This window comes from Xenopus laevis, chromosome 1L, assembly GCF_017654675.1.
Source record: "Xenopus laevis strain J_2021 chromosome 1L, Xenopus_laevis_v10.1, whole genome shotgun sequence".
Taxonomy (NCBI): domain Eukaryota; kingdom Metazoa; phylum Chordata; class Amphibia; order Anura; family Pipidae; genus Xenopus; species Xenopus laevis.
In genome coordinates, this window is record NC_054371.1 from 223,861,072 (window position 1) to 223,883,707 (window position 22,636).

General features: G+C 38.6%; 1 protein-coding gene across 2 annotated transcripts in view; it reads left to right on the top strand.

Moving 5' to 3' along the window:
- smad2.L (SMAD family member 2 L homeolog) overlaps positions 1–16,278 on the top strand; it is a 50,671-nt gene extending 34,393 nt beyond the window's left edge. Inside the window, 9 exon segments of one of the 2 annotated variants that reach the window (NM_001090860.1) lie at positions 31–120; positions 3,041–3,234; positions 7,504–7,638; positions 8,498–8,572; positions 10,251–10,304; positions 11,218–11,430; positions 12,686–12,823; positions 13,645–13,789; positions 14,861–15,987. In NM_001090860.1, the coding sequence (NP_001084329.1) occupies positions 31–120; positions 3,041–3,234; positions 7,504–7,638; positions 8,498–8,572; positions 10,251–10,304; positions 11,218–11,430; positions 12,686–12,823; positions 13,645–13,789; positions 14,861–14,984 (1,168 nt within the window). In that variant the 3' untranslated portion in view covers positions 14,985–15,987. 2 annotated transcript variants of the gene reach the window in all.
- The last annotated feature ends 6,358 nt before the right edge of the window (positions 16,279–22,636 follow it).

Here is a 22,636-nt window from a genome sequence, read left to right on the forward strand (position 1 = left end):
TGTTTTTTGTTTTTTTCAATTTATGCACAGCACTTGCTCTGAAATTTGGGGACTGAGTACAGCAAATACCATAGATCAGTGGGATACCACAGGCCTTTACAGCTTCTCTGAACAAACCAGGTGAATATTTTGCACTCTGTCGCACCCTAGAGCTCTTTGGGGAGAAAGAGGTTTAGGGGGTTTGGGGGATCTGCTGTAGCGAGATATTGTATTGCAGGATGCTTCTTCTGAAACCAGCCCTGTGCCAGAGATTTTAGCTGATGTTTTGACCAAAGAAATTCTATTTCTGTCTTATCCATTGGACCAATTCAATATTTTTCCCCCCCAAAACAGCCATAGGTTGCAGCCTAGAACAGTTTCAGGAGAGCAATAGACGTAGGTCATTTTTAGCCATTCCACAATTCTGTTTTCAGTCATAATGTTTTCATATTAAAGGGGTTGTTCACCTTCCAAACTATTTTTTTCAGTTCAATTGTTTTCACTTTGTTCACCAGAAATAGACTTTTTTTTCCAGTTACCTTCTGTTTATTTTGTACCGTTTATTTTTTATCAGAAAGGTCTCTATAAATACACCAGTAAAGCCTCAAAGTAATGCTGCTCTGAGTCCTCAGTCAAAAGAAACACCACATTTCTTTCCTTCTATTGTGTACTCATGGGCTTCTGTATCAGACTTCCTGTTTTCAGTTTAAACCTCCAGGGCTAGGGCTTGAGCATGCTCAGTTTGCTCCTGATGTAATATGAGCCCAGAGCTATGAGTGAACAGGGAGAGACTCAGGCAGGAAGTGATGTCACACCAATATGGCAGCTGCTGTCCTAAACAAACAGAGAGAGCTTCTAGAGCTATTTACTCAGGTATGGTAAAGCATTCTGCAGAATAAATATATTGTTATAGCTTGTACTATTGTGGCTTACCTATTGGCAATAAAACGCTTCAATAGCTTTCTTTCTCCTTTAAAATTTAATGTTCCTGTCTCTGGCAGCTCAGTAATTCAGGTGCAGAATCTAAACGGTTACAATTTTGCAAGATTAAGTTGATGCATTTCTCAGTAGGATCTATGGGGCATATTAGCAACTACTGTATCAATTCTAACAGCTGCCTTTAATGAAAGGGGGTTCTGTTCAGCAGGGACAAAGATAAGAAATGGATCAACTAAATGTATCCGTTAGATCAGTTTACAGGGCCGGCGACACCAGAGCTGCTTTAGAAAGTAAAAAAAAATTACACTTTACACTTCAATATTAGAAAAACCATCATAAAAATAATTGGAGGAAAAAGTCTATTTCTGGTGAACTATCTGAAAACAACTCAATTTAAAGTGGAAGAAACCTTCTAAATACAGTCAACTAAAAATTCTGCATTGTTTCTGAAATTATAAAGTTTATCTCCACTATCCCTCTCTCAGCATCTGTTTCTCTTCATTCTGTCTTCATGCAGCAGTTGGGTGTCAGATATTCAATGACAGTTAGATCCAATATATCTTATAGGGGGGCTCCTTTTGCCTAGAAGATGTATTAGAGCTCACTCTATTAAAATCACCAGACATCATGTCTCTCTACATGCAGAATTCGTGCAAAAGGCAGTTATTTTGTTAGATTTTGTTTATACTTGAATCAGTTATTTGAGTGAGCTCTAATACATCTGCTAGGAAAGTAAACCCCCCTATAAGATATATAGTGAATAAAGTACCCCCTCTTGTAAAATATAAGGATATTATAAGTTACCGAGGAGTTTCATGACCATTTTTTTTTTATACAGGTCATCGAACTCCGAGGTAACTTCTAATATCCTCATATTTTGCAACTGGGGGTACTTTATTTATTATAATACACAAGTTTCGGTGAGTCATGTGACAGAAATGACATCAGAACTCACCGTTTATAACTGATGACATCAGAACTCACCGTTTATAAGGATATTATTTACAAGATATTCATGGCTTTTGTGTATTATATTGGATCTAACTGTCAATGAATATCTGACACCCAACTGCTGCATGAAGAGAGAATGAAGAGAAACAGATGCTGAGAGAGGAATAGTGAAGATAAACTTGATTATTTCAGAAACAATGCAGAATTTTTAGTTGATTATATTTATAAAGTTTCTTACTTCATTATGAGGACGCTTATATAAATTTTTCTTTTGCAAAAGTTCCCATAAAAAAGTGTTAGAAGGTGAACAACCCTTTTAAATCTCCAGTCCCTCTCTTATAGGCTTCTTGGTTTGTCTTTTTTATTTATTCTTTTTGCTTTAATTTCTGTCCTTTGATCATTTCACAACCATTCACATCTGCATTTGTGAATATACATATGCAGTTAGTCTCTGGTGGTAACACGTGAGTACCGGCTGTACATTTGTGTTTAACGGAGCCCAAAATTTGAATTCACTTTTTTTTTTTTTTTTTAATTATTTATTTATTTTTTTTGACTGCTTCATAACATGCTTCTATCCAGTGGCAGCTTCTGGCTGATAGATTTGTGCCTTCAGTCTAGCGTAGAGGTGCAGCCTTGTTACTGTGCAGGTCAAAAGCATCCAATGTAGAGCAATGCAGGGAGTCACACTGTGATTTAATAAGAACCCTGCTGCTTTGGAAAAGCCCGCAGAGCATTTTGGTGGGAGCTGCTCTTGATTTAGGTTAAATGTCGCTCTGTGGCTTGCTTCTTGTTTCTGCTCCTTCCGTGTTCCTGCTCTCTTTTGTTTTTGCATGACAATAATGTGTTTAATTCTCTGTATGCCTTAATGCAGTTACTGTGCATTTATCTCATGCCCCCTCCTACTTTTTTTTCTTCTTAACTAATTTTCTCTTGGCAGGTTTGTGTGTAGAATTTAAGTTCCGACTGACCCCTTTGTTTCCAGTGTGTACCTACCTGTGTGTGGCTGTCAATAAAGCTTTGCTTTTTTTTTTTTATTGTGTTTTGTCCTCTGCTGTGAAGATTCCTCCTTCTTTCTCCTGCATTAGTGTTTTTCTTTCTGGTTGAATTGTTGGCCCTGTATTAATTATATATATATTTTTTTTTCTAATGTCCTCTTTTCCCCATGTAGGTCTCTTGATGGTCGACTCCAGGTGTCTCACCGTAAAGGATTGCCGCATGTTATCTACTGCAGACTGTGGCGCTGGCCAGACCTGCACAGTCATCATGAACTGAAAGCAATCGAAAATTGTGAATATGCTTTTAACCTTAAAAAAGATGAAGTTTGTGTCAATCCTTACCATTATCAGAGGGTGGAGACACCAGGTAAGAGCAATTTGTTTTCGTTACCAACCAAAAAGTCTGCGTGTCTGTGTGTGTCTGTCTGTGTCTGTGTGTCTGCGTGTGTCTGTGTCTGTGTCTGCGTGTGTCTGTGTCTGCGTGTCTGTCTGTCTGTGTGTCTGCGTGTCTGTCTGTGTGTCTGTGTCTGCGTGTGTCTGTGTCTGCGTGTGTCTGCGTGTGTCTGTGTCTGCGTGTGTCTGTGTCTGCGTGTGTCTGTCTGCCTGCGTCTCTGTGTCTGCGTCTCTGTGTCTGCGTCTCTGTGTCTGCGTCTCTGTGTCTGCGTCTCTGTGTCTGCGTCTCTGTGTCTGCGTCTCTGTGTCTGCGTCTCTGTGTCTGCGTCTCTGCGTCTCTCTGTCTGCGTCTCTCTGTCTGCGTCTCTCTGTCTGCGTCTCTCTGTCTGCGTCTCTCTGTCTGCGTCTCTCTGTCTGCGTCTCTGTCTGTATTGTGTATCTGTGTGTGTCTGTCTGTCTGTGGCATGTAACAATCCTTCATGTTAAGCTGGCCGTACACTGGCAAATTAAGGCTGACTTTTTGGCCTGTGCAGTACGAGTTAGCAGCCTATGTGCCTGAGTTTTGGTCCTCCCCAATAGATATCTGGCCAGAAATCAGCCAGACATTTATCGAGCAGATTTAAAAATCCTGAAAGCATCACCTTGTTGATGTGGCCCTCTTGCAACAGGTCTGCATTGGATCAGCCAGATTTGGCCCAGACTGTAGGTAGCCAAATTGGATAAAGATAAGTAGATCTAAATGTATATGACCAGCTTAACTTGACGACTGGGCATGATCTAATCTAATATATATAGGGAGACTGTGATATGCTTTGACTGTGTTCATCACATTGAACACACATTTTACTTGGTCGGCCTACGTAAGGGGTTGTTCAGCTTTAAGTTAACGTTTAGTTTATTATAGAATGGCCAAATCTAGGCAACGTTTCAATTGGTCTTCATTTTTTTTTTTTTTTTGTAGTTATTGAATTATTTGCCTTCTTCTGACTCTTTCCAACTTTCAAATGGGGGTCACCGACCCCATCTGAAAACATCTTTCTATTCAGGCCTCTCCTATTCATATTACCGTCTCTTATTCAAATCAGCACATAGTTGCTAGGTTAATTTGCACCCTACCAACCAGATTTCTGAAATTGCACACTGGATGCTGAATAAAAAGCTAAATAACTCAAACCACAAATAATAACGAAATGAAAGCCCATTGCAAATTCTCTCGGCATATTCATGTCTACATCATACTAACAGTTAACTCAAAGGTGAACAATTCCTTTAAAAGGTCACCTTGAAACACTTTTTTTCTGTTTAGTTGTTTTCAGATAGTTCACCAGAAATAGACTTTTTTTTTTAAACTACTTTCTAACTTATATTTGTGACCATTTTAATATTGAAGTGGAATTAAATGTCAATTAAATGTATTAAGTAACAGAGCAAATTGTAACCATTCAGAATCTGCACCTGGATCACTGAGCTGCCACTGAAACACCAGAGGGAGGAACATTAAAATTTAAACTTCAATTCTGGAAAGATGGTAAAAAAGATAAAAGGATGAAAAGCAAATGGGGAAAAAGTCTTTATTTCTGGTGAACAATCCGAAAACAACTCAACTGAAAAAACAACCCCTTTCACAAATTAGACTGAATTTGTCAGTTTTGTCAATTTATGACGTTTTGAATAAATCACAACTTGCTTATTAGGCCAGGTGAAAAGTGGGCAGTTACATGAAACGTTGTTTACTACCCACGGCCTTGTACATCAGCCCAGTATGTGAAAAGGTACAAAATCTTCCTCTTTAGCCTTTATTTGTATGTAGTAAAATCAGAAAAGAAGCAAACGTGCACCTTAGCGTCTGGAACTGGAAAGATCTGTCTTCGCCATGTTCAAAGGTTTAAAAATATTGAGAAAAACTGGTTAAACTAGTTAAAATACTTATTCGTGCCTTCCAAACTGCCTCACCATTATTAGTTTGTAGCAGAGTTGTCTGGTTGCCTTTCATGTATAAAGAAGGGACTATGTAAACCTCTAGCTTCAAATCTGGTAAGTTAGGGGAACTGTCGCAAAAATGAAAATTTAACATAAGCTTCAGCATGGTGAAATAAGAAACTTTCTCAATACAATCAATTAAATATTCTGTAGTGTTTCTGAAATAATCAAGTTTATCTTCACTATTTCTCTCTTGGCATCTGTTTCTCTTCATTCTCTCTTCATGCAGCAGTTGGGTGCCAGATATTCACTGACTGTTAGATCCAATATATCTTATAGGGGGGCTCCTTTTGCCTAGAAGATGTATTAGAGCTCACTCTATTAAACTCACCAGACATCATGTCTCTCTACATGCAGGATTTGTGCAAAAGGCAGTTATTTTGTTCGATTTTGTTTGTATTGGAATCAGTTATTTGAGTGAGCTCTAATACATCTGCTAGGAAAGGAAGCCCCCCCATAAGAGATAGATAGAGATATATAAATATATATATATACATATATATATAAATATATATATATACATATATATATATATATATATATATATATATATATATATATATATATATATATATATATATATATATATATATATATATATATATATATATATAATATATATATATATATATATATATATATACACAGAACTTCTATTTTGAGAGCAAAGCCTATTAGGTGTAAAGAACATTCTATCTACCAATTTACATTTATAAATCTGTGCAAGGAGCCATTGAACTTGTTCCTCTTTAGAAAGGCTATGTAGACCTTCGTTAGGAACAGTAAAACCAAAATAATGTAATGTAATGTAATGAGAAAGGTCCCAGTGGGGACCGAAACGTCACGTTGGCTGGAACATGCTTTACTAACTTACTAAATACACTTTTCTATTGAAAAAAACCTGTGTTGCTGGTTCATTCTGGAAATACATGAAAACTTTAACCGTGCAACTGGGTGCAGTCGAGAAGCGGAGTGCCACCCATCTTATCAATATATATATATATATATATATATATTACACAAAAGCCATGAATATCTTGTAAATTATATCCTTATAAACGGTGAGTTCTGATGTCATCAGTTATAAACGGTGAGTTCTGATGTCATCAGTTATAAATGGTGAGTTCTGATGTCATCAGTTATAAACGGTGAGTTCTGATGTCATTTCTGTCACATGACTCACTGAAATTTGTGTATTATAATAAATAAAGTACCCCCAATTGTAAAATATGAGGATATTAGAAGTTACCTCGGAGTTCCATGACCTGTGTTTTTATATGGTCATGAAACGCCTCGGTAACTTATAATATCCTTATAATTTACAATAGGGGATACTTTATTCACTATATATACATACATACACCCAACTGCTGCATGAAGAAAGAATGAAGAGAAACAGATGCTGAGAGAGGGAAAGTGAACATACACTTGATTATTTCAGAAATGATTCTTATATTTAGATGATTGTATTTACAAAGTTTCTTATTTCAGTATGCTGAAGCTTATATTAAATTAAAATTTTTGCGATAGTTGCCCTTTAAAGAAAAAAAGCTTCGGGAACATCCTCTCTGCATTCAGAAATTTTATTTTTTACACAATATAAATTTAAGTGTGACTTTAAGATTGCTTTATTTTAGCCAGTGTTGTATTTTATGCTAGTATTCCAACGGTCCCTTATATGTAATATGAAATCTTAAATGATCATTAAACATCCAATACCTCTCCCTGGATTCGGTTATTTCCGCTCACTTCAGCTCATGTATATAAAATGATAATATGCTAATTGACCCCCTTTTTTATATACTCATTTGTAATAAAATATTGTAAAGCATTGAGTAAACTGCTGGTGCCATATAAATAATGATGATGAATAGGAAACAACATAAGCCTGTCGGATTCAGCCCATACATGTTTCTACAGACAGCAAGAAATATCTCGCATACCTATGCATCATGGGCAATTGTATTACAATTATGATGTCATATAGAGATGCTTATCGGCAGTTCAGGGGCAATAAAAATCCCTTGGCAATTCAAGGTGCCATAAAAATCTTTTGGAAGGACATGTGCTAGGCCTTTGCTTGGTGAGGTTTTATGCCATTGATATCCCTGTTTGGAGCCCTCTGAGCCTCTGACAGACGTCAAACTAAAATTTATAATCATATATTTAGATTTTTTTTTTTTTTTTTCAAATTCCATCATAACTTAAATACATGACGTGTGTTTGTGGTGTGTGTAACCAGTCTCCTGTTTCCTTCCCTCAGTTTTACCACCTGTATTAGTTCCACGGCACACGGAAATCTTGACAGAGCTGCCACCTCTTGATGACTACACGCATTCCATTCCAGAAAACACTAATTTTCCTGCAGGGATTGAACCTCAGAGCAATTATATTCCAGGTAATTATTTTCATTTCCAGTCTGTCCATTGGGAGAGGCTATTAAAGAGCAATCTTTCTGTAGTTATACCTAGAGTTATACATTCCGTGTTGGCCTGCTTCTGTAGGTACAGATCCCACAGGTCACAATGAAACCAAATACAGGTATGGGATCCGGAATCCCGAAACCAGTTACCTAGAAAGCTCTGAATTACGGTCTCCCATAGATTCCATTTTATCCAAATCAAAATGATTTCCTTTTTCTTTGTAATAATAAAACAGTAGTTTGTACATGATCCCAACTAAGATATAATTAATCCTTATTGGAAGCAAAACCAGCCTATTGGGTTTGTTTAATGTTTACATGATTTTCTAGTAGAATTAAGGTATGAAGATCCAAATTACGGAAAGATCCGTTATCTGAAAACCCCCGGCTCCCAAGCATTTTGGATAATCGGTCCCATACCTGTACCATGTTACTTTGTGGTGGAAGGCAACAAAATCCCCTTCACATCAAACAGTTAAAAAGACCATGCGTACATACTTTAAAGGAACAGTAACATCAGAAAATTCGTTAGTATACATCAAAAAATAAACACCAAGACAAATAAAACTTTAAAATAGCAAAGCCTTTATTAAGAAATAACTTACCGAAACTCCACTTCCGTTCCTGTTCTATTTTTTTAAACATTTTTTTGATGTTACTGTTCCTTTAAAGATGGAGCACTCGGAAGTTACCTGGTTTGGCCAAACTATTTTGTTATCTGCTTGGCCCGTGACCCAGCCTTGCAGTCAGATCTTTTCTTGTGTGTCGTAAGAAATCATTCTCATGATGGGGTTGTTCCTGGAAACGTAAAACTGAGGAATTCTAATTTTTGCAGAAACACCACCTCCTGGATATATTAGTGAAGATGGAGAAACTAGCGATCAGCAACTTAACCAAAGCATGGACACAGGTATGAGTTTAGGCTTTTCATTCCTAGATGTAAAGTTTTATTTTAATAAGGTGAAAATACTGATGTGAGTACACAATTGCTGCGGTATGAATAAGCATGTATGTGGTTAAAGGAATTGTTCAGTATGAAAATAAAAACTCGGTAAATAGATATGCAAAATAAAAAATGTATCTAATATAGTTAGTTAGCCAAAAATGTCATGTATAAAGGCTGGAGTGACTGGATGTATAACATAATAGCCAGAAAACGACTTCATGCTTTTCAGCTCTCTTGCTTCCCACTGATTGGTTACCAGGCAGTAACCAATCCATGACCGGCGGGGAGGGGCAGATGGGTCATAACTATTGCTTTTGAATCTGAGCTGAATGCTGAGGATCAATTGCAAACTCGCTGAACAGTTATGTCCCATGTGGCCCCCATTAAAATCGCTAAAAAATATACCCCTCTAAACTATGTAGGTTTCTATAAAAAGATATTGCATAAAACAGCTCATATTTATAACCCTGCTTCATGTAAATAAACCATTTTCATAATAATATACTTTTTTAGTAGTATGCGCCATTGGGTAATCACAAATAGAAAACTGCCATTTTAAAAAATTAGGGCTGCCCCCTGGGATTGTATGATTCACAGTGCACACAAACATACCAAACAAATGATACTTGTTAGGCCAGATGAGCCAATTAACAGAGTTTTGTCTTTTGCTTCCACACTTCTTCGTGTTAGTCACTTCTTTGTGTTTCTGGTCAGGTGATCACTTCCTGTTAAAGTTAGAGCTGCAGTATTTCTGGTCAGGTGATCTCTTCCTGTTACAGTTAGAGCTGCAGTATTTCTGGTCAGGTGATCTCTTCCTGTTGCAGTTAGAGCTGCAGTATTTCTGGTCAGGTGATCTCTTCCTGTTGCAGTTAGAGCTGCAGTATTTCTGGTCAGGTGATCTCTGAGGCAGCACACAGACCATCACGAAATGGTGGTTCAAGGCAAGAGATGTAAAAGGGCAATATTGATTTAAATATATATTCCAGTTTGATAAGATTCTTTAATATTCCACTTAATTTGAATATTGTTCGAGTATTCCTTTTGGGGGGTGTCGTTTTCCTTTAACTCAGAGTTAGGATAGCTAAAAAGCAGGAAGTTCTGTTCTTTTACACATCCAGTCACTCCAGCCTTTATACATTACATTTTTGGCTCACTAACTATATTAGAAACATTTTTTATTTTGCACAGCCTATTTACACAGTTTTTTTTTTTTTTTTTTTTTTACACTAAACTGTGGCACTAACTACTCTGCAGATTGCAGCAATTCTGTGCCTTTTGTATTTTTTTTTTTACTCTCTCAAACATCCCTTCATATCATAGTATTCTTCTTGTATTAAGAAGTAGATGTCTCCGTGCAGGCTGTTTCTCTGCTGGGATGCCGTAGGTCCAGTGAATAAACAGGAGATTCATTATATGAATAAACAGGAGATTCATTACTTGCTCTTTGAGTACAGTGCAGTTTTCCTTTTGCAGTAGTGTGAAATCTCATTGATGACTGTGTGTTATTGTCTGCCGGACCTGGATATATTTTGTCTTTGTTTCTACAGAACCAAGTTATTTTGCACAAGTTTTATATACAGACAAACTGCATTAGGAAAGCAAGATTAACACCCCTGTGTATCTCATTTTCTTAAATTTACAGGGTCACCAGCTGAGCTGTCTCCGAGTACACTTTCTCCAGTCAACCACAATCTCGGTTAGTTTTCTACCTCTTCCTATGAAATGTATAAAGCAGCCTCTGGTTGTCCCTTAAAGGGATCCTGTCATCAGAAAACATGTTTTTTTCAAAAGGCATCAGTTAATAGTGCTACTCCAGCAGAATTCTGCACTGAAATCCGTTTCTCAAAAGAGCAAACAGATTTTTATATTCAATTTGGAAATCCGACATGGGGCTAGACATTTTTTAAATTTCCCAGCTGCCCTTGGTCATGTGACTTGTGCCTGCACTTTAGGAGAAAAATGCTTTCTGGCAGGCTGCTGTTTTTCCTTTTCAATGTAACTGAATGTGTCTCAGTGGGACATGGTTTTTTACTATTGAGTGTTCTTAGATCTACCAGGCAGCTGTTATCTTGTGTCAGGGAGCTGCTATCTGGTTACCTTCCCATTGTTCTTTTGTTTGGCTGCTGGGGGGGGAAAGGGAGGGGGTGATATCACTCCAACTTGCAGTACAGCAGTAAAGAGTGATTGAAGTTTATCAGAGCACAAGTCACATGACTGGGGGCAGCTGGAAAACCGACAATATGTCTAGCCCCATGTCAGATTTCAAAATTGAATATAAAAAAATCTGTTTGCTCTTTTGAGAAATGGATTTCAGTGCAGAATTCTGCTGGAGCAGCACTATTAACTGATTCATTTTGAAAATATGTTTTTTTCCCATGACAGTATCCCTTTAATGATTCTTTGGGCAGAAAAGCTTTTATTAAGGCCTGTATTATAGAAATTCATATGCACATGTAGTTTTCTCCAGTAGACTTTAGTGCCCAGGCAGTGGATCTCTGGTGAGTTTAAATATTGCAACAAATGGCCCTGTGTCCCTGCTGTTTCTCATAAATAGATGTTAATCATTTCTATTGTATCTTGTAACAAGAAAATTGCATTGTTTTCTCTAGATTTGCAACCTGTCACCTATTCGGAACCTGCTTTTTGGTGCTCTATAGCATACTACGAACTGAATCAGCGAGTAGGAGAAACTTTCCATGCATCGCAACCATCGCTTACCGTGGACGGCTTTACGGACCCCTCAAACTCTGAAAGGTTCTGCTTAGGTTTACTCTCAAATGTGAACCGAAATGCCACGGTGGAAATGACCAGGCGTCACATAGGTGTGACTTATTCGTGTTCTTATTTATTGTGCAGTTGGAATAATCTATGTATTTGGCACAAGCCCAGAAATATAGGACTAAAAAAAAGATGTTGAGCTTTATTATATGTTGTTAAAGGAGACATATAGGATAAATGGAAAAAAAAAAACTAATTTTGTAGGCAATTATAAGTAATATATGGTTACTTTTACATGGTGCTAAAAATGATTATCTTTAAAAATAGCCCCTTTATTGGAGCTCCCTATAGATGTTCTCTGGTCCCTATTTCAAATAAGGGGTGGGCGTGTCCTAACAGTCCCTGCCAGAAGCACAGTAGGAGGGGGACAGCCAATCACAGCCCTGCAGTCACACAAGCAAAGACAGGCTTCAGTTCCCTATCAGGTCCTGCTAGCTGCTGATTGGTTGCTGTCCTACAGTGCAGTGAGCTGAGAGCCGCCGGCTCCCCTGCACAGCCTGGGAATTCAGGGAGCAGGAAGTGGAAGAGAAGGGAGGGATTATTAGGGCTTTTGCAGAAATATTAAATAAATCAGCCTGAAACACTACTTTTTTTAAGCATAATTCTTCTTTATCTAAATGAGTATAATGCACAGGTACATTCTTATTTTTTACACAAAATGTCTCCTTTAATAACATTGCCACTTAATTAAAGGTGATCAGATCACTTTTACAGTTCTGTTCACTACGTAGTGAACTCTACTTATCTGTAATGCTGAGACATCAATTCTAGTAAGTGAGGTACAGGTATGGGATCCATTATCCGGAAACCAGTGATCCAGAAAGTTCCAAATTACTGAAAGGCCATCTCCCATAAACTTCATTATAATCAAATAATCCACATTTTTTAAATGATTTCCTTTTTCTGTGTAATAATCAAACAGTCTCTTGTATTTGATCCCAACTAAGATATAATTAATTCTTATTGGAAGCAAAACCAGCCTATTGGGTTTATTTAATGTTTACAGGATTTTCTAGTAGTCTTAAGGTGTGAAGATCCAAATTTCAGAAAGACCTGTTATCCGGAAAGCCCCAGGTCCCGCGCATTCTGGATAATATGTCCCATACCTGTACTTATACAGGTCTCTATCTCTTGGCAGTAAGGCTAAAAATATATAATAAATGCTTCGACAGAATGAGTGGAGAAAATATACTATTTTAAAATTGACCTTTTTGTTTATTTGGCTATGTTGAATAAATGTTTACTTGCTTCTTTTAACATCCTTGCTAACAAGCTTTTTTTGGCTGTTGCCGTGTCTAGGAAGGGGTGTCCGGCTATATTACATCGGTGGAGAGGTGTTTGCAGAGTGCCTAAGTGATAGTGCTATTTTTGTTCAGAGTCCAAACTGTAACCAGCGATATGGATGGCATCCAGCAACTGTATGTAAGATTCCTCCAGGTCAGTGGATAGCAATGCATTTTTGTACTTTTAAGCTTGGATTTGGATAGAGTTGTACTCTGCATCAGTCATTAATTAAATATCAACTTTGCAGATAATCAATAAAACACTATTGCATTAGACAGGGCTGTGCTGTGCCTTCTCTCCTTTCTCCCAGCTTGAATGGCTGCCCCCATGGCTACACAGTTGCTTGTTTATATAAACTATAGTAGTACTTATCTGTTATCTACTGTGTATCCTGTGCTTGAATGGCTGCCCCCATGGTAACACAGCTGCTTGTTTATATAAACTATAGTAGTACTTATCAGTTATCTACTGTGTATCCTGTGCTTGAATGGCTGCCCCCATGGCTACACAGCAGCTTGTTTATATAAACTATAGTAGTACTTATCTGTTATCTACTGTGTATCCTGTGCTTGAATGGCTGCCCCCATGGCTACACAGCAGCTTGTTTATATAAACTATAGTAGTACTTATCTGTTATCTACTGTGTATCCTGTCCTTGAATGGCTGCCCCCATGGTAACACAGCTGCTTGTTTATATAAACTATAGTAGTACTTATCTGTTATCTACTGTGTATCCTGTGCTTGAATGACTGCCCCATGACTACACAGCAGCTTGTTTATATAAACTATAGTAGTACTTATGTGTTATCTACTGTGTATCCTGTGCTTGAATGGCTGCCCCCATGGCTACACAGCAGCTTGTTTATATAAACTATAGTAGTACTTATCTGTTATCTACTGTGTATCATGTGCTTGAATAGTTCAACTATTTGGAAACCCAAGTAATTGCTGCAATTCTATATTCCCTATCACAGGATGCAATCTGAAGATTTTCAATAATCAAGAGTTTGCAGCTCTCCTCGCTCAGTCTGTGAATCAAGGCTTTGAAGCAGTTTATCAGTTAACTCGAATGTGCACCATAAGGATGAGCTTTGTAAAAGGCTGGGGTGCTGAATACAGGTAAATCTCTCCCCTCCTACATTTTCATTTTCAGTCAACATGTTTACACAATTTTTTTGAGTTTTGGTGATGGTGTTTACATTTTCTTAGCTAAACTTCTCTCTCTCCTGCTCTCCTTGTTACACTAAAGCAAGGACAGTGGTTATTATTGTGTGCCTCACAAATTTGTAGGGATGCACCGAATCCAGAATTTGGCCAGGATTCAGCCTTTTTCAACAGGATTCGGATTCGACCGAATTCTTCTGCCCGGCCGAACTGAATCCTAATTTGCATATGCAAATTAGGGGCGGGAGGGAAACCGAGTGACTTTTTGTCACAAAACAAGGAGGTAAAAAATGTTTTCCCTTTCCCACCCCTAATTTGCATATGCAAATAAGGATTCGGTTCAGTATTTGCCCGAATCTCTTACGAAGGATTCAGGGGTTTGGCCGAATCCAAAATAGTGGATTCAGTGCATCCCTACAAATTTGATTAACTTCTGACAAACTGCTTGAGACCTTTACTTTCCTTGCTGAGCAATTAAGTAGTAGCTGCACAGATCCTATCTGATCCCCATTGTAAGCAACAGTCCTGTCCTGCTTTATGGCAGCTGAGATTCTAGCTATCTGTATAACAGAACATTCTGTCCCAGTGGCTGCACAGATCCTATCTGATCCCCATTGTAAGCAGCAGTCCTGTCCTGCTTTATGGCAGCTGAGATTCTAGCTATCTGTATAACAGAACATTCTGTCCCAGTGGCTGCACAGATCCTATCTGATCCCCATTGTAAGCAGCAGTCCTGTCCTGCTTTATGGCAGCTGAGATTCTAGCTATCTGTATAACAGAACATTCTGTCCCAGTGGCTGCACAGATCCTATCTGATCCCCATTGTAAGCAGCAGTCCTGTCCTGCTTTATGGCAGCTGAGATTCTAGCTATCTGTATAACAGAACATTCTGTCCCAATGACTGCACAGATTCTGATACGAATTGTAATGAAGCATTACTCTGCTTTATCACTGACATTCTACTGTGCCGTTTAAAATTCTGTGTGCATGAGCTTGAGCTAAATCCTCCTCTTTCTCTGTCTGTAGGCGACAGACCGTTACAAGCACTCCATGCTGGATTGAGCTTCACCTGAATGGACCTTTGCAGTGGTTGGACAAAGTGTTGACACAGATGGGATCCCCTTCAGTCCGCTGCTCAAGCATGTCCTAATGGTCTCCTCTTTTTAATGTATTACCTGCGGGCGGCAACTGCAGTCCCAGCAACAGACTCAATACAGCTTGTCTGTCGTAGTATTTGTGTGTGGTGCCCATGAACTGTTTACAATCCAAAAGAGAGGAAAAAAAAAAGCAAAAACAGCACTTGAGATCCCATCAACGTAAAGCACCTTGTTGGATGATGTTTCTGATACTCTTAAAGTAGATCCGTGTATAAATGACTCCTTACCTGGGAAAAGGGACTTTTTTTTTTTTTTTTTTTTAAAGGACATTTAATATTGAGCAAAGAGTGTCCGAATGGTTAAACAATAAACACGTGTAGTCCCTATGTACATGTCCTGTATATTGTTACTCTATTGTGCAGTCCTACATTTTAGTTGCAGCAAATAGTGTGCCTGCTTCCTTCTTTTACTTAGTCCTTTCACAATCCAAACAGATTAAGTTTTGCCATTATTATTATTATTATTATTATTGCCCTCTTATATTTGTATTTTTCTTTTTGACTACTTGCTATTTTTATAAGTTGTTCTGATGAATGAAGCGCCTGTTTCGCTGAGGTGCCGCTCCTCTCTCCAAAGCAACCGTGAACATATCGCCCGAGCCGGTGTTAATCTGGTAAAATGGCAGACCTGTTTTTTTTTATGACCCAGCTCGGAAGTGTAACCGGCAAAGGAGGGGTTATTTTTTTTTAAGTGCATGTTATTGTGAACCCCTGGACACTACATTTGGAAACCCTATACAATATTTAGAATTCTGTTCTATGGATGTCTGAGGATAGGGAAAAGGGTTGGTGGTTTAGAAAGGGTACTCTGGCTTTAATATGTACATCTTACTAACCATTTTGTTCTCCTGCTAACTGTCAATCTTCTCTAATTGTGGCAGTTTTGCCTCCCCCCCCTCCCCAAGCTATAACTTTACACTAGTAGTGTACTTTGTGAGTACAGCTAGTGACTACTCCTTGGCTTTCTGAACAAACAATAAACCAATAAAAAACCAAATGCGGTCAGTGTTAGGATGTCTCCTCATTCAGCGAAATCCCGGAGAATGTGCGTCTCTGTTATTACGCCGCGTCGTTTAGAACATAGAGGCCATTCCAGAACCATGTGTCTGAAAGGTAAGCCGTAGGCCAATACCAGAAATAAACCGTGACTGGCAAAGCGATTCAACGTTCGTGAACTAGTTTTACCAGTAGATTTGTGTATTGGTAGAACTTGTCAACTAAAGACATAAGCTTTGTGCGTGTTGCATTTGCCGAATATGTGAATACGCTAATAAAATATTTCATTCTCGCTGTGGCGTCGCTTCTTTTGGCCGGCGTTGGATCCTCCCATGCTGTTTGCAGTTTATTTACACCCAAGTGTGCTGTGAATATCTTGTAAATTATATAATTATAAACGGCGAGTCCTGATGTCATCAGTTATAAACGGTGAGTCCTGATGTCATCAGTTATAAACGGCAAGTTCTGATGTCATCAGTTATAAACGGTGAGTACTGATGTCATTTCTGTCACATGACTCACTTAAACATGTGTATTATAAAAATAAAATTCCCCCCTGTTGCTAAATATGATTAGAAGTCACCTTGGAGTTCCATGACCTGTATATAAACCCTCGGCCTTCGACCTCGTGTTTTTATATGGTCCTGAAACTCCTCGGTAACTTATAATATCCTTATATTTTGCAAGAGGAGTGCAACGAATGTCCTTCTAATAATACACAAAAGCCATAAATATCTAGTAAATTATATCCTTATAAACGGTGTTATGATGTCATCAGTTATAAACCGTGAGTAGTGATGTCTTTGTGGTCACATGACTCACTAAAACGTGTGTATTATAATAATAAGGTACCCTTTGTTGGAAAATATGAGAATATTAGAAGTAACCTCTGGCCTTTGGCCTTGTGCTTTTTTATGGTTATGGAACTCCTCGTAATAATTAGGGATGCACCAAATCTAGGATTTAGTTCGGGATTCCGGCTGAACCGAATCCTAAATTGCATATTTAAATTAAGGTCCGGGAAGGCAAAATCGTGTGACTTTTTGTCACAAAACAAGGATTTCAAATAATTTTCCCATTTCTAATTTGCATATTCAAATTATGAGTCGTGTTCGGCCGAATCTTTTGCGAAGGATTCGGGGGTTCGGCCGAATCCAAAATAGTGGATTCGGTGCATCCCTACTTATAATATCCTTACATTTTATAATAGGGGGTACTTTATTCACTATATAATCGCATCTTAGTGATGTATCTAGACGTGATAAACATTCCTGAAAATATTGAAAATTGTGATCATAAATTCCAAGGTAAATATTTAATGTGTCCTTAAAGGGCACCTGTTACCCTTAAATAGGTCTAATAAAGTCTGCACTCCAGTTGGGAGAAACTACAAGTTTTTTTGTTTTAAATTTGCCCCTTCCAGTGCTAAGACACCCACACCAGGAGTGAGCTCCCAGTGGCCATGTTGTGTAGCACATAATGCGTGAATAAGCACGAGCTGCTTGTACAAGGAGCTCCGCCCCAGTGCGGGTGTCCTAGCACTTAAAGTGGCACATTTTAAAAATAGCAAAAAAAAATACGGTTGTGGGCTCTATTAGCCTAGGGGAAACTATTTTCAGGTGACAAGTTCCCCTTAAAGGAACATTTCACTGCAAAAATAAAAAGTGTGTAACTAGATAGGCTGTGCAAAATAAAAAATGTTTCTAATATAATTAGTTAGGCAAAAATGTAATGTATAAAGGCTGGAGTGACTGGATGTGTAACATAATAGCCAGAACACTACTTCCTGCTTTTCAGCTCTCTAACTCTGAGTTAGTCAGTGACTATAAGGGGGGCCACATGGGACATAACTGTTCAGTGAGTTTGTAATTGATCCTCAGCATTCAGCTCAGATTCGAAAGCAATAGTTGTGCCCCATGTGACCCCCCCCCTCAAGTATCTGATTGGTTACTGCCTGGTAAACAGTGTAACCAATCAGTGGAAACCACACATCAATACCGTACCCCATTTAAATCATAGTTTTAACACGGGGTTGAGGACACTGGTTTAGAGAGTCGCCTTCCTGCGACAGAGCTTGTATCAGAGGGAAGTGAATGAAACTACCGTAGTTGATTTTTTAAAACACAAATCTTGGATAAAGCAGTAAAAGTAGAAATAAACTGAAAAATTCTCTTTGTGGAGTAATGTTAGGAAATGATAACATGAAGACTTTAATAGTATGAATTTAACAGGTGGGTTTGGTTGCCGGTTCTCTATGGGTCTATTGAGCATCCTGAAGGTGTGTTGACAGCATCTTGATTGGTAATTGGGAGTCATCCGCTGGACAAATTATTCTCCCCCCTCTTAACCCCTTCTAATTCAGTATTTTTGGACTTTTGAGTAGTTCAAAAGTCCAAAGTAACTACCTACCACATTACACAAATTCTATACATTTTTAGATTACAGATATATAGAAACATTGGGGTAACAGTCACCCTGCTATAGTTCCAGGGTACAAATAAGCACCCACCCCAAATCTCCTCCTAACTGGCCTTCAGTCTGGGCCCCCTTAGCTCATAACAAGGTTACAGATATATAGAAACATTGGGGTAACAGTCATCCTGCTATAGTTCCAGTGGTACCCAGGGTACAAATAAGCACTCACCCCAAATCTCCTCCTAACTGGCCTTCAGTCTGGGCCCCCTTAGCTCATAACAAGGTTACAGATATATAGAAATATTGGGGTAACAGTCACCCTGCTATAGTTCCAGGGGTACCCAGGGTACAAATAAGCACTCACCCCAAATCTCCCCCTAAATGGCCATCAGGCTGCCTCCCTTAGTCCATAATTCACAATTGATTCCTGTTTTATGTTAATAAAAAGTATTCTATAGCAACACCAGTAGGTGGCACTGCCTTCCAAGAAATAATGGAAAGGATTGTAAAATTGAAAGATTTAACCCTTACAGCACAAGTCATTGTTTTTTAATTTGTTCATTCTGGAGTTTTTTTTTTTTTAGATTTTGACATTTTTTTCAGTTTATGTGCATTGCTTGTGGGCACATTTTAGTTTATATTTCAAGATGACATAAGATTTCTAAATATGACATAATTTAATATAAAAATGTATAAATATTCAGATGCCTGCCACTGCCTGTAGCTTTTATCATGTAAAGAATATCCATATCTGCTGCAACAAAAAGAACTGATAATGCCATAAGCACAAAATATGATGTGGATTCAACATGACTGGACTGATCTCTCTTATGGCCAACAAATGTTTTTCCCATCCCTCTTCCCAAATGCTCACTTCTCTCCCAGCCCCAGTGCCTGCAACACATATAACACAGAGAGGGAATATTATTGCATTAGTAGAACAAAAACACAAGATAAAAAAGACACCCATAAAAATATACTGCTAGATGGTACATAGACGCCACCAAATGCAACACAATCATGAAGATGTGTCACTAGATAAGAAAGACCAATAAAATGTACCACAAGATGGAATACAACCTATAAGGATGAGCCACCAGATGGAACACGATCCATAAATATATACCACCAGATGGAATGTGACCAATGAATATCGGCCACCAGATGAAACACTACCCATGAAGATGAGCCATAAGATAGAATATGACCCATCAAGATGAGCCAACAGATGGGATGTGACCCATGAAGATGAGCCACCGAATAGATCACGATCCATGAAAATAAACCACCAGATGGAACGTGACCCATGAAGACGAGCCACAAGATGGAATGTGACCCATATAGATGAACCACCAAATAGAACGTGAACCATAAAAATATACCACTAGATCGAATGTGACCAATATTCCCTATAAGCTGTGCCCGTGCACACATTTTGAGGCCAGCACAGACAAATTTGGGGCGCACAAAGTATTTTGTGTGTAAACGCAACATTTTGTAGTCATTCTGATGTGAGCACACCATTTTCTAAATTGCACTCATGTTTAAAATATGCACACAAAAGATTTTTTTGGCGTACATAGCCATGAAGCAATTAGAGTGAACACTGAACGTGACCCATGAAGATGTGGCACCAGAGGGAACAGAACCCATGAAGATGAGTCATCAATGGAACACAATCCATAAAAACTATACGACCAGATGAAACGTGACCCATGAAATTGTACCACAAGATTGACGAAGAAAAGCCACAAGATGGAATGCAACCCATGAATATGTGCCACCAGATGGAGCACGACTCATGAAGATGAGCCACCAAATAGAACATATAATTAACACATAGTTAAATATCTGTAACCTTATATTAATGTGGCTATGCCTGAAAGCCAATTATGGGGAGATTTGGGGTGAGTGCTTATTTGTACCCTGGGTACCCCTGGAACTATAGCAGGGTGACTGTTACCCCAATGTTTCTATATATCTGTAACCTTGTTATGTGCTAAGGGGGTCCAGCCTGAAGGCCATTTAGGGTGGGATTTGGGGTGAGAGCTTATTTGTGCCCTGGGTACCCCTGGAACTATAGCAGGGTGACTGTAACCTTGTTATGAGCTAAGGGGACCCAGCCTGAAGGTCCATTAGGGGGAGATTTGGGGTGAGTGCTTATTTGTTCCCTGGGTACCCCTGGAAATATAGCAGGATGACTGTTACCCCAATGTTTCTATATATATGTTACCTTGTTATGTGCTAAGGGGGCCCTGCCTTAAGGTCAGTTAGGGGGAGATTTGGGGTGAGTGCTTATTTGTAACCTGGGTACCCCTGGAACTATAGCAGGGTGACTGTTACCCCAATGTTTCTATATATCTGTAACCTTGTTATGAGCTAAGGGGGCCCAGCCTGAAGGCCAGTTAGGGGGAGATTTGGGGTAAGTGCTTATTTGTACCCTGGGTACCCCTGGAACTATAGCAGGGTGACTGTTACCCCAATGTTTCTATATATCTGTAACCGTGTTATGAGCTAAGGGGGCCCAGCCTGAAGGCCAGTTAGGGGGAGATTTGGGGTAAGTGCTTATTTGTACCCTGGGTACCCCTGGAACTATAGCAGGGTGACTGTTACCCCAATGTATCTATATATCTGTAACCCTCTGAAAGCAAATTTTTTTCAAATTGTAGCTAACAGTGCAAATTTATCTGATTGTCGAATGAAAACCAATGCAAACAGCCTGAAACTATCAAGAATCCTGAATGTAAAAAAACATGTTCCAATTGTTAAAGGGACCATCTGCCATTGACTTCTACATGACCTCGACAGGTTTCAGATTGAATTTGAGTTTTCGCCTCAACTCAACCAGAAGAAAATCTAGACTTTATAAATAGGCCCCTAAATGTCTTAAAAGCTATAAGAAACAAGTAGCCCATTGGAGGAAATGATTTGTTACCCATCCACTATATTCTTCCCCTTTATAAATATCAATAAAAGACCTCCTACGTAGTGATTGGACCATGAAACTTCAATCTAAAGCAACACGTTTTCTTTTTAATAAGGTACAACATGGGCTTTCTCCTTCAAAGCACACATTCCCCTAATAATTAAAGTCCAACAATAGAGACCGTGGTCATTTATTAATTGTTAATTAGAATATTGAAACATTCTACTTCTGACCTTCCTCTCAGCACAATGGTCTCCCTTCTTTGTGTGTCTCCTCTTTATTTCGTCAGTGTCAAATGTTGGATATAGGCAGGCTGCTTTTTCTTGTACCTTTGTCACACGCGTGGCCTGGTAATTCAAGGATATTCACCGACGTCAGCCTAATTAGTACAAAATTAATTTTCCACTCCTCCAGATCAAGGATAACAAGAGCTCCTGTCTTAGAATAACCAAGGCTTTCGAGAAAGGAATGCATGAGTAGAACTAATCAAGTAGAAAAGAGATATTGATATTTTTGCATGAACCACTCATCCCAAAATATTACTTATTTAATAAGGAGGCAAGGCAGCTAATGAGCTTCCAACTGTCCGGCATGAAAGGGGCTGTAAAATTCTGTATTGTAGTAGTACAGGAACTCATTAATAAATAAGAATTGTAAATGCAGTAAAAGGAGAAATAGCAAAGAGCCTTACAATTCCTTCCATTGTTCTAGGACTATACATACTAAATGCAAGGTTTGCTCTGATACCTAAACAGCTGGTTATAGGTAATGTACATCTTTACAGAGGCTTCGGATTGCATTGCTGTCATGTATCGACTAAATAAAGTATTACTGGAGAACAGTGGTTCAGGCTCCCTCTAACACCAACATTTGTTGAAGCCCTCATATAACTCGTATCAGGGTTAGAGATGTCTGAAAACATTATTTTGTTAGCTATTTTTCCATATCTAGGGCAGTAAAATTAATGTTTACCCTAAATCATTCTCCAACTGACCTTCAAGATGGGATTCAAGGAGTATCTAGGAAAGAATATATTCATTCTCCCAGGGAATATGTCCCTAACTGGCCTTCACCCTATGTCCCCCAGGAAAGGCTTTAGGCCTTACTAGTGTATCAATATGTTCACTCTAAATCATGCTCTAACTGACCTTCAAGATGGGATTCAAGGAGTATCTAGTAAAGAAAAAAGGCATTCTCCCACAAATATGTCCCTAATTGGCCTTCACCCTATGACCCAAGGAAAGGCTCTAGGTTGTACAAGTGGGTCAATACTGTATGTTAACCCTAAATCTTGGTCTAATTGACCTTC